Here is a 14,038-nt window from a genome sequence, read left to right on the forward strand (position 1 = left end):
AAGGCCTTCCCCCATTCATACTAAGTGGGTATTTTTCATAAAAAATTCCAAAACTTAAGTATATCTTCTGACGTCCAAAAGACCATTTGCGTGTGACCATCTAAGCCCCTTATATCAGTCTAGTTAACAACTCGAGCAGCCCCATAGCCTGTTTTGGCCTTCCAAATTAATTAACTGTATGATCATATAGATTAATTATTGTCAGATCCATTTAGCACAATTGATAGGTTGAGTCTCGCACGTGTGGGGTGCCAACTATGCCTCTTGCTTTAGAAGGAGTGTATATGGACTCACTTATGGAATATGTTCGTCATCGAGTATCGTATAGTCCTCCATCCACTTGACGCACCTAGGATGACTTAGAGTATGGACAACTATCAAACCTTAATCGATCATCCGAGTTAGTACTGATGCATTTGGATATCATTGGAGAACTCTTCTCCCCATATTTCACTGCCTTGGCCAAGGATTTCATCACATCAACTTCTTTGAGTTGTCACCTCTTATACTGAGGGTGGACGATCCCATCTTGATCACTCAATCATCTTCGTGAACTTCTTGATGCACTTGAACTAAGACTATTTATAATCCCATGATTAGAGACTCGTAAGTCATAGACAAAGTAAAACTGTGAGTCCACAAGACGCCTTTGGTGTTTCAAGTCAAAGAACCACTTACACAATCTTGAGGTTAATTAACTTGATTGACAGTTTCGTATAATACCATTTAGGGATTGCGCGGATCTATACAATGAAATCTTTCTATTGAAGAACACCCACTATCTATCCTTAGTGTCTCCGCACTAATGACCATGGGGAACATCCATGCTCATTATATGAGTGAGTCAACAGCGGGAGAGTGAACACTACGTACTTAAATAAAACATGAAAGAACATAGGAATAAAGCTATCATTCATCAAATTCATATAAACAATATCAACTCTATGTCATCAACAATTGGAGTAAAATTTCAAGGTAGAAATCAATATTCTTTTGCATGATTCTCAATTTTCTGCTGCTTCAAGTCTCACAACAGAAGAAGATATAGAGACAATGAAGTCAACCCACAATGATGATGCAATGAGCTCTCCTTTCTAGATAATGTTTTAGACACAACCTGACACAACCCATGTTCTTGGCCTGGTGAACAGATTCATGAGTAATCTCACCAAGCCAAGAACATGGGTTAGGGTAATAGAGCAAGCGGTCTAGAAATGTAAGCAGACCCCACTATTGGAAAAGTTTTCGCTGAGAATTATTCACATTTTGAACTCACTATAGCACATTATGAATCCCAGTATTGTTTACTTCATGATCTATGTTTGATTTTATTTTTTGCTTCGTTTTGTTAAGGATGGTGGAACTGATAAGACCGTGCACCAAACTTCCTTAAAGATAGACTCTACATCCTGCAATGTCATCCACAGAAAAAATATTATATATTGGGCATAAGAAAGTATATTATTTTCTATGTAAAGAGATTATTGATATCAGTATTTATTTGGCTTGAGGCGTGCAGTCGGTTAATTTTATAGGTTTTATTTACATTACACAAACTATGTGCGAGTGTGCTAATCCACGCTTGTTTTGGTGCTGTCTATTTGTCAACTGCGCCACATCATCTCCCAACCTGTGTTCCTCTTGCCACCACTGTGCTCTCCTTGATGGCGATGCTTTCCTTATATTGTGATACCAGCCATCCATATATATATATATATATATATATATGTCAATGTCTTTGCTCCAACTGTCTTTAAATCCCGTTATTTTTCTCTGTTTTCTGCACTGGAATGCATTTAAGTCGGTGATTCTTTAGGTGAAGTCTCTTGAACCACTCAATCTTCATTAAAGTGGCAGTAATTCGTTGACCTTAATGGTCAGCATGTATCTATGTATCGTGTGAAAAGCGATTGGAATTGGTAATTTGGGTCATTTGGGGATTTGTAGATTGAAGTAGAATTCAAGGTTAGTGACTTAAGAGGACGGATGTTTCTTTTTATCTTTCATTATCACCGCCACTGTAGACTGGGAATTATTTTGAATTTAGTATTTTTCCGCATCTGATAATTGCTTGCATGTTTGGTCTAAAATTTAATAATTTCCTGAACGACCAAAACACCCATGGAACGAGATTCAATAAATATATAAGAAAAACAGTAGAAACCACATTATTACTCAGACTCACATCATAAAAGTATAGTCTCGCGAGTAAAAACTTAAATGATTTGTTGTTCAGACAGAGTCCATTAATATGTGTGAATGAATACGCCAATCTGACCGCACCAACCAAAACTCATTTCAGGCCGAAAGTTCACAAAAGTTTCTTAATCCAGATGAGTTCAAAATCATTTTATGATTTACATTAAGTTGTTTCAACGCCACGTCCGGTCTACATCCCGGGTCCAGGAAAATCCGAAGTTTTATACAGCCTCTTCGTCTCTCAACCCCTCTGTTCTTTTTTTTCTTCCCTTTCTCTCTCCCAGATGATATTATCTTATTCGTTCATCTCCTACTCAAACCTTTCCATTCTTTCTCTTTTCTTAATCTAGTGGCGAAGAAGATAGCGGGAAATTGTAAACAATTCCTCTTTCCACAAAACCCATTATTCCTGTGCGTTTCTTTTTGCCTACGCCACGGCATTACACATGCACATGGAGAAGTCGACCGAGCTGTCTCCTTCTTCTAGAACCTCTGTATATCTTACTTGCAGAAGAATCGTTTGACACCGCAAGATCTGCGCAGCCCAAATTGCGGTTTACGTGGCGGTCTCCGATTTGCTGGGGATCTTTCTGTATTATGGAGGCCACTGCTCCCGAATACGACGGATTGAACAGACTTTCAAAGAACTTCAACGCTCCCCCCCTTTTCTTGGTCTAAACCATTTAAATCTACTGTTCATTGCGGACCTTGCGAACCATCAAAGGATTTTCCAATTACTGCTTAATCACGATAGTCATGTTTTTATTTTATTTCTGAGCATTCATTATCTCAGGCCCTCGCCATATTGACCGATAGCTCATGAGAGGTGACTCCAATAGTCTATGGCCATACTTTTTTCTTCAATTATTTTTGCCGTCTTGCGTTTCTCCACCCCTCATCCTCTAATTTCATGAGGGCCCTTGTTATGTTCTCACATGATAACCCTGAAGAACCGAGAAGCAAAATTGGAAAGGAATGGGAGATGAAATTACATAAGAGAAGAGGACATCCACCAAAGAAAGAAGAAGAGATGTCATTCGATTAAAGTTTAAAAATATTAAAAACAAAGAAACCCAAAAAAGGTCGTGACCCCACATGTTGATGCGTAGAATCGTAAGTGAATTAGCCATATTTGATCAATCGATCAATGGCGACGGATTATTTTTACATGAGAATGACCGACGTGTCGTGTGCAGACTGGAACGACTGTATGCTTATGCGAGGAAATCGCGTTGTGTTTTAATAGTTGAGAGTCAAATAAAAATTTATTGTATTTTAATTAATGCTGATTTGAACTTTTCTCGACGGAGGAACTCCATTATAGTATATGCATGGCGGACAATTGAGGGAGGAAAGCCGATGGCTTCTCCCGAGGAGTTCACGCGCTCAGCGAGCAGCAGTCGCAGGAGCTGGGGCGGCCTCGTTTCTGGAAGCTTTCGCGAGCTCGGCGGCGACCCATCTGACGTTTTCAATTCCCGAAGACACGCCGACGATGATGAAGCAGATCTCCGAGCAGCGGCGCTCAACAAGCTGCCGGGCTCGAAGAAGGGGACTGCCGTTGATCTTGACGGTTTGGGAAATCTGGATGGGAAGATCATCATTGATAGAGTTTTGCAGGTCGTGCAACGGGAGAACGAACGGTTGCTTCGTCACATGAGGAAGAGGATTGACAGGTTGAATTCTCTGATCCATCTTAAATATGTGTTCTTCCGCGGGGAGTTCATGAGAACTCGCTTCTTTCTTCGATAGAGACGGTCATCTTCCGGAAGATTTTCTTTACTTTGTCCCGTTTTCAACGAGTTTTCCTGGATGGATGTCGAGATATTTTTGCGCGAGTTTTTGAGGGGTTTTCCACTTTTGGAATCAAGATTTTCATAGAGTAATTTATATTTCGGTTTCACGTGTTTTTGGCGTAGATTAGAGTTCTTCATTCTCTTGTGAGTTGGGGAGAATTTTTTCATCTGCTTTTACGGGTTTTACTGAGATTTGAATTCCCGTTTGTTTGAGATGAATTGAGATGTTCATCTTCACATGTTCTTGGAAATAATCTGTTTTACGTTTTAATTTTGATGGGCTTTTCCAGCGTTGGCATAGAAATGCCAAAGATTGAAATTCGATTCGAGAATCTATCGGTGGAGGCAGACGCATTCGAGGGCACGAGGGCTCTTCCAACCCTTATAAATTCCGCATTCAACGCTGTGGAGGTTCGATTTTCTCTAGGCATCTCATCCTGCAAAAACATCGATAATTGCTCTCCTGAATCCGATAAGATCATTTTTTCTTCTCTGGCCCACCGCAGGACATGATCAACATGGTTGGGGTTTCTCTGTCAAAGAAGTCGGTTAACAAGATCTTGACTGATGTTTCTGGCGTTATTCATCCGTCAAGGTACGGGTTCTTCCAGTTTACCCCCATCAATCCCTGGATAATCCTCAACTTAGTGACATTTCTATGCAATTCCACTCTAAGCCACCCTCTTTGGCTTTCTTTTATGTCGCATCAAATCCAGTTAGTTATTGCAAGAATTATTAAAATAACTATAGCAAAACGTCGTGGGGTCGGTGGGTAACTTTATTGTTAAAAAATAACTTTCTGATAAAAACCCTTTTTGTTGTCTATTTCCTAACAGGCTGGCGTTGCTCCTGGGGCCGCCGGGGTCAGGCAAAACCACTCTGTTACTTGCCCTGGCTGGAAAGTTGGAGAAGAGCCTCCGGGTATATAATATTGACGAAGACTTTTGCAATCAAATCTCTATCAATTTTAATCTGAGAGTAGCAAATGATGGAATTATCTCGTTGCGTAGGTGTCGGGCCAGGTCACTTACTGTGGGCACAAGTTAAACGAGTTCGTTCCGCAGAGGACCAGCGCTTACATCAGTCAGCGCGATCTTCACCTTGGCGAGATGACGGTGAGAGAGACGTTAGACTTCTCCGGGCGCTGTCTCGGCGTGGGAACGAGGTACTTACTATTTAAGGGAATAAGGAGAAAAAAGCAAGTTTTTGCGATTAGTTGTCATGCGCTCTCACTGATGATAACTAATGATAAAAACTTGCGTTGATTTCGTCTCGAATTCCCTATCTTCTTTCTCAACTTCTACTGGATTTTGATTTCGTACAGGTACGATATGCTGTCAGAGCTAGCGAGGCGGGAGAAGGAGCAGTCGTTGCCGCCAGACCCCGAGGTCGACGCTTTCATGAGGCTTGCCATGTCCCCAGACCACGACGAGCGTCTCGTCACCGAGTACATTCTAAAGGTCTCTCACATTCTTGCCAAAAAACCAAACGTTTTTTCTTTTTTCTCCTTCCATTATTCCTCGATGACGGTCGAAAATTGCTGATAAGCAGATGCTCGGACTGGATATATGTGCGGATATATTGGTGGGAGATGAGATGCGAAGGGGAATCTCCGGGGGCCAAAAGAAACGCGTCACAACGGGTAAACTTTTCGAATTTCATTTTTTTGTGTAAGGCTTCATTTTAAGATGGGCACAAAATAAAATATCCAATCCACCAAACTAAGGTGAAGAATCAAGAAAGAAACGAATAGAAGAGAGAATAAGATGAAGATACGGGGAAACCGAGCTTTGTTGAAAGATAACCCCCCGCCTGAGACACTACGCTGGAACCTATTTGTCTTGTTCTGTAGCTTCTTCATAGTTTCATCGGTTGAGGTGATCTTGACCATGTGTAGCTTTACTCGTTAGATCGTCCTTTCTATTTATCCATACGGGGTATGTGTCTTATTATATCTCGCGATGATTTCTTTCGACCGGTTTACGGGGTGGGTTTATTGTGTCATCTTATTATCGGTGGAGAATTCGTTTTTTTTTCTAATCGATGGTTTAGGATGATGTCACTTTTGGAGTTTATTCAGTGCATGTTGTGTTTATAGGAGAGATGCTGGTTGGGCCAGCGAGAGCCCTGTTCATGGACGAGATATCCAACGGCCTAGACACGTCCACGACGTTCCAGATAACCAAATTCATGCGCCAGATTGTCCAGACGCTGGACGCGACCGTTCTCATCACTCTTCTTCAGCCGGCGCCCGAGACCTTCGATCTATTCGACGACGTTATTTTGCTCTCCGAGGGGAAGATTGTTTACCAGGGCCCCCGCGAGGAGGCTGTCGTTTTCTTCGAGTTTATGGGATTCAAATGCCCACCAAGGAAAGCTGTCGCTGACTTTCTTCAAGAAGTGACCTCCAGAAAAGACCAGAGACAGTACTGGAGCGACGAACAACACCCCTACAGATACATATCCGTAGACGAGTTTGTTCACGCATTTGACTCCTTCAAAGCGGGCCAGCAGCTTAGAAGAGGACTCTCCACGGCTTACGACAAGTCCAAGACACACCCAGCAGCGTTATCCAAGAATAAGTACGGAGCGCCGAAGTGGGAGATCTTTAAAGCGTGCTTGGAGAGGGAGTGGCTTCTCATGAAGAGAAATTCCTTCGTTTTTGTGTTTAAAACCTGTCAGCTTATGTTCTTGGCTGGCCTCGGATCGAGCGTTTTTCCAAGGTCAGAAATGCCGCATGAGACCATTGCGGATGCAGCCAAGTTCTTGGGCGCTCTATTCTACTGTCTGGTGACTGTTATGTTCAACGGAGTGGCGGAGATTTCGCTCACTATCCAGAGACTACCCGTTCATTACAAACAGAGAGACCTGCTGTTATATCCTGGCTGGGCCTTCGGCTTGCCCATTTGGCTTCTCCGAATACCTGTCTCCTTCATCGAGTCTGCTATATGGATAATTATCACCTACTACTCCATTGGCTTTGCTCCCTCTCCAAGCCGGTGAGAAGAAGCTGCCATAATCACCGTCATAAACACTAAATGGGAGATCTAATATGTGTGCTAAATTTTTATTCAGTTTTTGCCATTATTATGTTATCATCAGATTTTCCTTTTTTGTGGGTTTTGCCACAGATTTTTTCGTCAGTTCCTCGCCTTGTTTCTGACGCATCAGCTAGCTTTGGGACTCTTCCGGCTAATTGGCACAGCTGGGAGATCCTTCGTCGCTGCTAACTCATTCGGCACCTTTTGTTTGGTTGTCGTGTTCATCCTTTCAGGATTTGTGATATCGAAAGGTATGATTCAGAAATAAACCAGAAATCAAAAAAGAAAATGTTTCATGTTTTTCTGCCGGTTATGTACAAATTTATGACTATACTGAAACACCAACGGATGAGAGTCCCATGGTAGATTTTGAAAACCCATGATAAACATACCTTGGTTCAATTTTTTTTTATTCCGAAGTAATCAACTAAATATTTTTTTCACGTTGAGAAATTTATGATGTTCTTCCGTCATGAAGATGACCTCGGGGAGTGGTGGATATGGGGTTATTGGACTTCACCCATGATGTACGCCCAAAATGCTGTGGCAATTGCCGAGTTTCTTGACCCAAGATGGAGCACGGTAAGACACTCTCTCAGTCTTTCAAACTTAAAAATCTCGTAATTTTTTTCCACTAGTGGCTGCTTAAACACTTGATCTTCACACTTCTTACATAAACGCAGCCCATCAATGACTCCAGCATAAATGCAGCAACAGTGGGAACGGCAATTCTTAAAGCTAGAGGATTATTTGTCGATGAAAGCTGGTACTGGATCTCCATTGGAGCGCTGTTTCTTCTAAATATCATTTACAACCTCGCCTTCCTTGCCTGCTCCTCTTACTTGGATGGTAAGTCATATTCCATATCTTTTTCCTAGCTTGGGCTGTTACAATATTGAATTTTTCATGCAAAAAATTCTTCCTGAATATTTTATGACCTGATGTTTTTAAATACTATTTTTTCTGAAAGCCCTAGTTATGTTAGAGTTGTCTCAGTAGAAACAAATATTTATGCAGCCCCTGGAGAATCCCGACCCCTGATACCAGATAGAGAAGGGGAGAAAGAAGAGAAGGGACTCAGTACGCTGGAACCCACCTCGGCAGGTAAGAAGTATTTTACTTTGGTTTTTTTCCAAATTATGAGAAAGAAAACAATCTCTGACCTGATTCTCTTCGTCTGGACAATGGGATAGGAGAAAATGGAATACCAAAGGCAGGAATGGTCCTACCCTTCAAGCCTCTGTCTCTTGTGTTCCACCATCTAAATTATTACGTCGATATGCCTCCGGTGAGTGCTGTGCAAGCCATCTACATAACCCTTAAGTTATTCATGTTTCTGAATTGTTACTAATGAAGTCTACAAGTGTTTGATTGTTCCATGTAAAGAAAAACATTAAAGCCTTAACTTGAAACGGCAGACTCAGACTATGCTTTCATTAAACCGTAGGAAATGGCCAGTCAAGGGGTTCAAGAAACACGTCTCCAGCTCCTGCGTGATGTCAGTGGAGCCTTTAGGCCTGGTGTTCTTACTGCCTTGGTGGGTGTTAGCGGAGCAGGAAAGACGACGCTAATGGACGTTCTTGCTGGGAGAAAAACTGGCGGGTACATCGAAGGATGCATTTTCATATCTGGTTATCCAAAGAACCAGGCAACCTTTGCAAGAATTAGCGGCTACTGCGAGCAAAACGACATTCACTCCCCAAACATCACCGTCTATGAATCACTCGTCTTCTCGGCATGGCTACGCTTGCCCCCTGAAGTATCACCTCAAACACAAAAGGTGATCGTGGCGGTAAAACTTCTAAAATATTTGTTTTCTTTGGGTTTAATCCAATTCTCCCCTCCTTTCATTTAATACAGATGTTTGTTGAGGAAGTGATGGGATTGATCGAGCTTGAAGATCTCAGAGATATGGTGGTGGGTTTACCAGGAGTGAATGGTCTCTCGACAGAGCAGAGGAAGAGGTTTACCGTGGCCGTTGAACTGGTGGCAAATCCTTCCATTATCTTCATGGATGAACCAACGTCTGGCCTCGACGCGCGCTCGGCAGCGATCGTCATGAGAGCAGTCAGAAACATTGTGAACACCGGAAGAACAGTCGTTTGCACGATCCACCAGCCGAGCATTGATATATTTGAATCTTTCGACGAGGTTTTTTGCCCAGCTGGTCTCAATCAAGTCATATATATAACGGGTTTGTGTTCTAAGAGATGATAGAATGTTTTTTTCTTCTTCTTTTTTGATCGGTGCAGCTCCTGCTAATGAAATTGGGAGGCCAGGTGATATACGCGGGACCTCTGGGCAAGAACTCTTGTCATCTCGTAGACTATTTTGAAGTAAGTCTTGATGATTTCCTACAAAGGATTTGCTCAAAAAAACGTCAGAATGATTTCCTCAATACGGCGAATGTTTCTCTAGGCTGTTCCTGGGGTTCCCAAGATCAAGGAAGGGCAAAATCCTGCGGCGTGGATGCTAGAAATAAGCACACCCACACTCGAGGCCACCTTGGATATAGATTTCGCAGACATTTATTCAAGCTCTTTGACCTACCGGTAAAGGGTTTAATTACCATTTTTATTCCTTTATGATGTACTGATCAGAGAATTTTTCTTCCATTGGTACCGTGAACCAGGAAAAATAAGGAGATGATAGAGGCGATGAGCCATCCTCCTCCAGGCTCACTAGACCTCTCTTTTGACACAAAATATGCTCGGAGCTTCACCATCCAGTTCATGGCTTGCTTTTGGAAACAGTACTGGTCTTATTGGAGAAATCCTTCTTACAACGGTGTCAGATTCTTTACGACCATTGTCATGGCTCTCCTCTTTGGGACACTCTTCTGGAACAGGGGCCAAGAGCCGTGAGTGACTCAACCCCTATTATACCGTTTTGCAAACTTAGATAATTTTAATCGTCTCAATAAAAAACTATGTGGATAGGAAATCGCAAGGAGACATTTTCAATGCCTTAGGCTCTGTTTATTGCTCTGCTTTCTTCCTTGGGTTCACCATTGGTGCAACGGTGCAACCAGTTATCGCAGTGGAGAGGACAGTTCTCTACCGTGAAAGGGCCGCTGGGATGTACTCAGCCCTTTCCTATGCCTTCGGACAAGTAAAGAATTCTCAAATCTCTATCCATTGTTATTATCTTCCAAATTACCCATTGTTCAAAAAAAAAATTATCTTCCAAATGACTTGAATCAAATCTCTTTCTTTTGTGTTGGGGTTGGTGGGTTTATCAGGTGGCGGTCGAGACTATCTACGTAGCCGCTCAGTCCGTGTTGTTCTGTCTCATCTCTTATCCCATGATTGGGTTTTCCTGGCAAGCGGGCAAGTTCCTGTGGTTCGTCTTTCTAATGTTCATGTGCTTCTTATACTTTGCTGTGCACGGAATGATGTCCATCGCCATCACTCCGGCGTACCCAGTTGCTGGTATTGTGACTATTCTATTCTACAACTTTTGGAACATCTTCAGCGGCTTCCTTATCTACAGACCGGTACGTACATCTCTTTACTCTAGTCGTAATTGAACATAGGGATATATCTTCGTGTCTTTAAAATTTATATAATTTTAATGACCATGGAGGATGGAGGTACACCTACTGCTGAAGATTAAGGTGTTTTATTCCTTGATCAAATATAGGAAGGGTTAGGAAATGGGCCTACAACCGTGTCCTGTAGAGTTTATATCTTATCATATTTTTAAACATCGAGACTCCAAAAGGCAGAGGTTGTTTTGAATATTTTTTATATTATATTTTGAGACATCTTAACGTATCATTTGATTGAAGATTTTTAATAGATGGGGTTAATTTGGTGAACTTCGGTCTCGGTCATTGATTGATCCAACCAGATAGATCCATCACGAATTTAGATTAGCTGAGATGATACTTTAGGCATCAAAATCTTAGTCGTTAACCTGTAGACTTTATGCATCTCAACGTAATGTTTGTAAGGATGAGATCGAAAAGATTGAATTCAACTTTTCTTGGTGCATATTCAGATGCTACCGAAATGGTGGAAGTGGTGCTACTGGACGTCACCTGTTGCTTGGTCAATTTATGGGCTGATTACGTCTCAGTATGGGGACAATGAACAGTTGATTCGTATTCCAGGAGGACCAAGCATTGCCGTCAAGGATTATCTGAAGAATGTGATGGGTTTTGAGAGTAGTTTCTTGGGATATGTGGCGATTGCTCACGTTGGTTTTGTTGTTGTTTTTGCTCTAGCCTTTGCCCTTGGCATCAGATTTCTTAACTTCCAAAAGAGGTAGGCAATACATTAAGAATACGTTTGATTTGATGCGTACACATGAATGAATGGAAACCAAACTTATCCCTGTATGTTCTCCCTCTCATCTCCCAAGTCTGCACTCTCTATGTAAATTGATACGACGATACAAAGACATTATTTCACCCGAAGGATAGGGATGATCTTTATACTGTAAACTGGATAATATCAGACACTTTAATTTTTGGCCAAATTGTATCACGAATCTTGTTGATTTGTGTTTCTCAATTACTTGTCATATTCTTGATCTTGATATCCATTGAGATTTCCGTAATTTGGTAGAATGTTTAGGATCTGAATCTAAGATTATGAAGTAAAAAATATATGTATCTGTTTATGATAATACCCATACTACTGCAAATTACTAAATCATTGCATTTAAAATTTAAGAATATAATTTTTGTTAGGAATAATCAAGAGGTTTGAAAATGGCATTTCTTATATTTTTAATAAATATATTTTACAGATTTATTGGTCAAAAGGATTAAATTACGGAAGATAAAATTGAACTCACAGTAAACCCACTAATTATGTCCTAAAGCATACATGAAATTAATTGATGATGACAGTATCACAAGTACCATGAAGAAGCTTTTCACAATAATAGTTTCATGCTTGTTAAAAGAATATTAACTTTCTCAAATTTAATGGGTGATGAAAGGGAGTACCGATCTTAAACATTTAACATTATATGATTTCATCTTTTTATGAAGTTTTCATTATATGATTTCATATTAGCATTTAAGAATAAAGTTTTATTCTTTTAATTAAATTTCTTGCCCTAGGGTTAGACATCCAATTATGATGTAAAATAGTTTATTCCATTAAATAATTGTGATCACAGTTTTATTGATGTGAAGATTAATTCTTGATATCAATGTAATTTATCTTGATATTTTAAGCTCGGATCAATTGTTTTTTTACACTTCTTATATTGACATTTATTATGTAAAAGAATCAATAAGGTAATATATGATTAACCACGAAAAGTGGAAAACAATCGGTCCAATTTAATCTGAGTAATAGATGTTCTCTCTTTCTCTTTAAGTGTGGCACCAGCTGCCATATATCATGTTCTATAACTAGCCTTTAAAGGACTCGAAAGAACACACGCGGGGATATCTGAGAATGAGGTGGGAAAGGAGTATTTTGAAGAGAATGAGGAAGGGGAGAGTTTTCCCTGACACTAGAATAAAAGGAAGATATTGTAAAGATTCGGGGTGTTACATAGGTCCAGGGGCTCCCCTTATCTTGTATATATGTGTGGGGGGTGGTTCATATGTCCCATTCTGTAGGTCCCAAAATGTCATCACCAAAAAATTTTCTATCAAAAATTATGTATGAAAATAAAGAAAAAAAAAACAAAAACGTGTAAACATCATATAATAGTAGGATGAAACATTTAGGTTGGGTCACGATACACAAATCTGTGAGAAGGAAAGCCCATCATATTTCTGGTACAAATGGAAAGCCTGGCCTGCTGGCATCCAAACCCATTATGCCAAGATAGGAATACATATCTATAGAGATAGATCGAGAAGGTTGCTAGGATCATCCCAATCTAAGTACATAGATACTATTGTCAAAAGTTTGGCATGGAGAACTCCAAGCGAGGTCTCATATCAATGAGGCATGGAGCTTAATTATTTAAAGAGTACTCACCTAAGACTCTTGAAGATAGAGCGATGATGGCTAAAGTCCCATATGCTTCGGCTATTGGATCCATCATGTATGCAATGCAATGTACTAGACCTGATTTTGCATTTTCTCTAAGTGTTACGAGCAGATTTCAGGCAAACCCAGGAGAGGAACACTGGGTACCAGTGAAATGCATCCTTAAGTACATGAGAAGGACTAAGGATTTATTTCTCATTTATGGTGGAGAGGAGATGAAGCTCTAGGGTTACATTGGCTGAAGTTTCCAATCAGATCCAGATGACAGTAAATCTACATCTGTATTCCTATTTACATTGAACGGATGTGTGATATCTTGGAAGAGTTCCAAGCAGAGTACTACCGCAGACTCAACGACAAAAGCTGAATTCATTGCAGCCGCCGAAGCTGCCAAGGAAGCAGTCAGGTTGAAGAAATCCATCATGGAACTTGGCATTGTTCCTTCCATCTCAAAACCTATTTCATTGTTTTGTAACAACAATGGTGCAATAGCACAAGCGAAAGAGCCACTGTCTCATCAGAAGTCAAAACACATTTTGAGGTGATTTCACTTAATTAGGAAGATCATTGCTTGAGGAGATGTGTGATGGAAAGGGTTCTATCCACCCACAACATAGCGACTGATAAGCCGAAAATAGGGTTGGAATCTAAGAAATTTTTAGCCCTTGTCGTTGTGAATTTTGGCTTATGCAATAAAATTTATAAAAACCCTACTTAAAATGTATAGTGATAAGTATGAGTGTCGTCCAAGGGAGGCAAGTAGGAAGTTCAATTTAATTTTCTTTTTGGTGTTTTAAATCCTAATCAGAGTGAATTTGATCTTCAATGAGGATCAAGTCACCCTAATTAGATGAGAATTTAGAGAGGGGGATAGAAGAGGTGAGAAGAGTAGAAGAATTACGTGCTCTAAATTTGCTTCTGTGATCCTAATTAAAGGATCCGAGAAGTCAATTAGAGAGGTTTAAAGAGGGTTCTTAAAGTGAGTTTGGTTGATTTTTGCAAACAGATAATTCAGAACTAAAATGGGAAATTGAGTATCCTA

The 14,038-nt window shown here is 40.5% G+C and overlaps 1 protein-coding gene across 1 annotated transcript; it reads left to right on the forward strand.

Annotated features, from left to right (window-relative positions):
- The first annotated feature begins 3,003 nt into the window (after positions 1 to 3,003).
- Positions 3,004 to 11,520, forward strand: LOC144716509 (pleiotropic drug resistance protein 2-like). Its single transcript, XM_078591639.1, has 22 exons — positions 3,004 to 3,025; positions 3,524 to 3,872; positions 4,283 to 4,403; positions 4,499 to 4,587; positions 4,829 to 4,913; positions 5,003 to 5,157; positions 5,317 to 5,452; positions 5,544 to 5,634; positions 6,091 to 6,991; positions 7,124 to 7,284; positions 7,512 to 7,615; positions 7,717 to 7,882; positions 8,051 to 8,137; positions 8,227 to 8,321; positions 8,481 to 8,813; positions 8,894 to 9,184; positions 9,286 to 9,369; positions 9,452 to 9,585; positions 9,666 to 9,893; positions 9,973 to 10,144; positions 10,275 to 10,529; positions 11,036 to 11,520. The coding sequence occupies exons 1-22, from the start codon at positions 3,019 to 3,021 to the stop codon at positions 11,303 to 11,305; spliced, it is 4,314 nt and encodes a 1,437-aa protein (XP_078447765.1). The 5' UTR covers positions 3,004 to 3,018; the 3' UTR covers positions 11,306 to 11,520.
- The last annotated feature ends 2,518 nt before the right edge of the window (positions 11,521 to 14,038 follow it).

The sequence above is a fragment of the Wolffia australiana genome, chromosome 2 (assembly GCF_029677425.1).
Source record: "Wolffia australiana isolate 7733 chromosome 2, ASM2967742v1".
Classification (NCBI taxonomy): domain Eukaryota; kingdom Viridiplantae; phylum Streptophyta; class Magnoliopsida; order Alismatales; family Araceae; genus Wolffia; species Wolffia australiana.

What these genes read in the sequence shown, in the direction of transcription:
- LOC144716509 (XM_078591639.1), top strand. An exon ending in AGTTGGAGAAGAGCCTCCGG is followed by an intron (nt 4,914 to 5,002) that starts GTATATAATATT and finishes CTCGTTGCGTAG; the next exon opens with GTGTCGGGCCAGGTCACTTA. An exon ending in TTTCCTATGCCTTCGGACAA is followed by an intron (nt 10,145 to 10,274) that starts GTAAAGAATTCT and finishes TGGGTTTATCAG; the next exon opens with GTGGCGGTCGAGACTATCTA.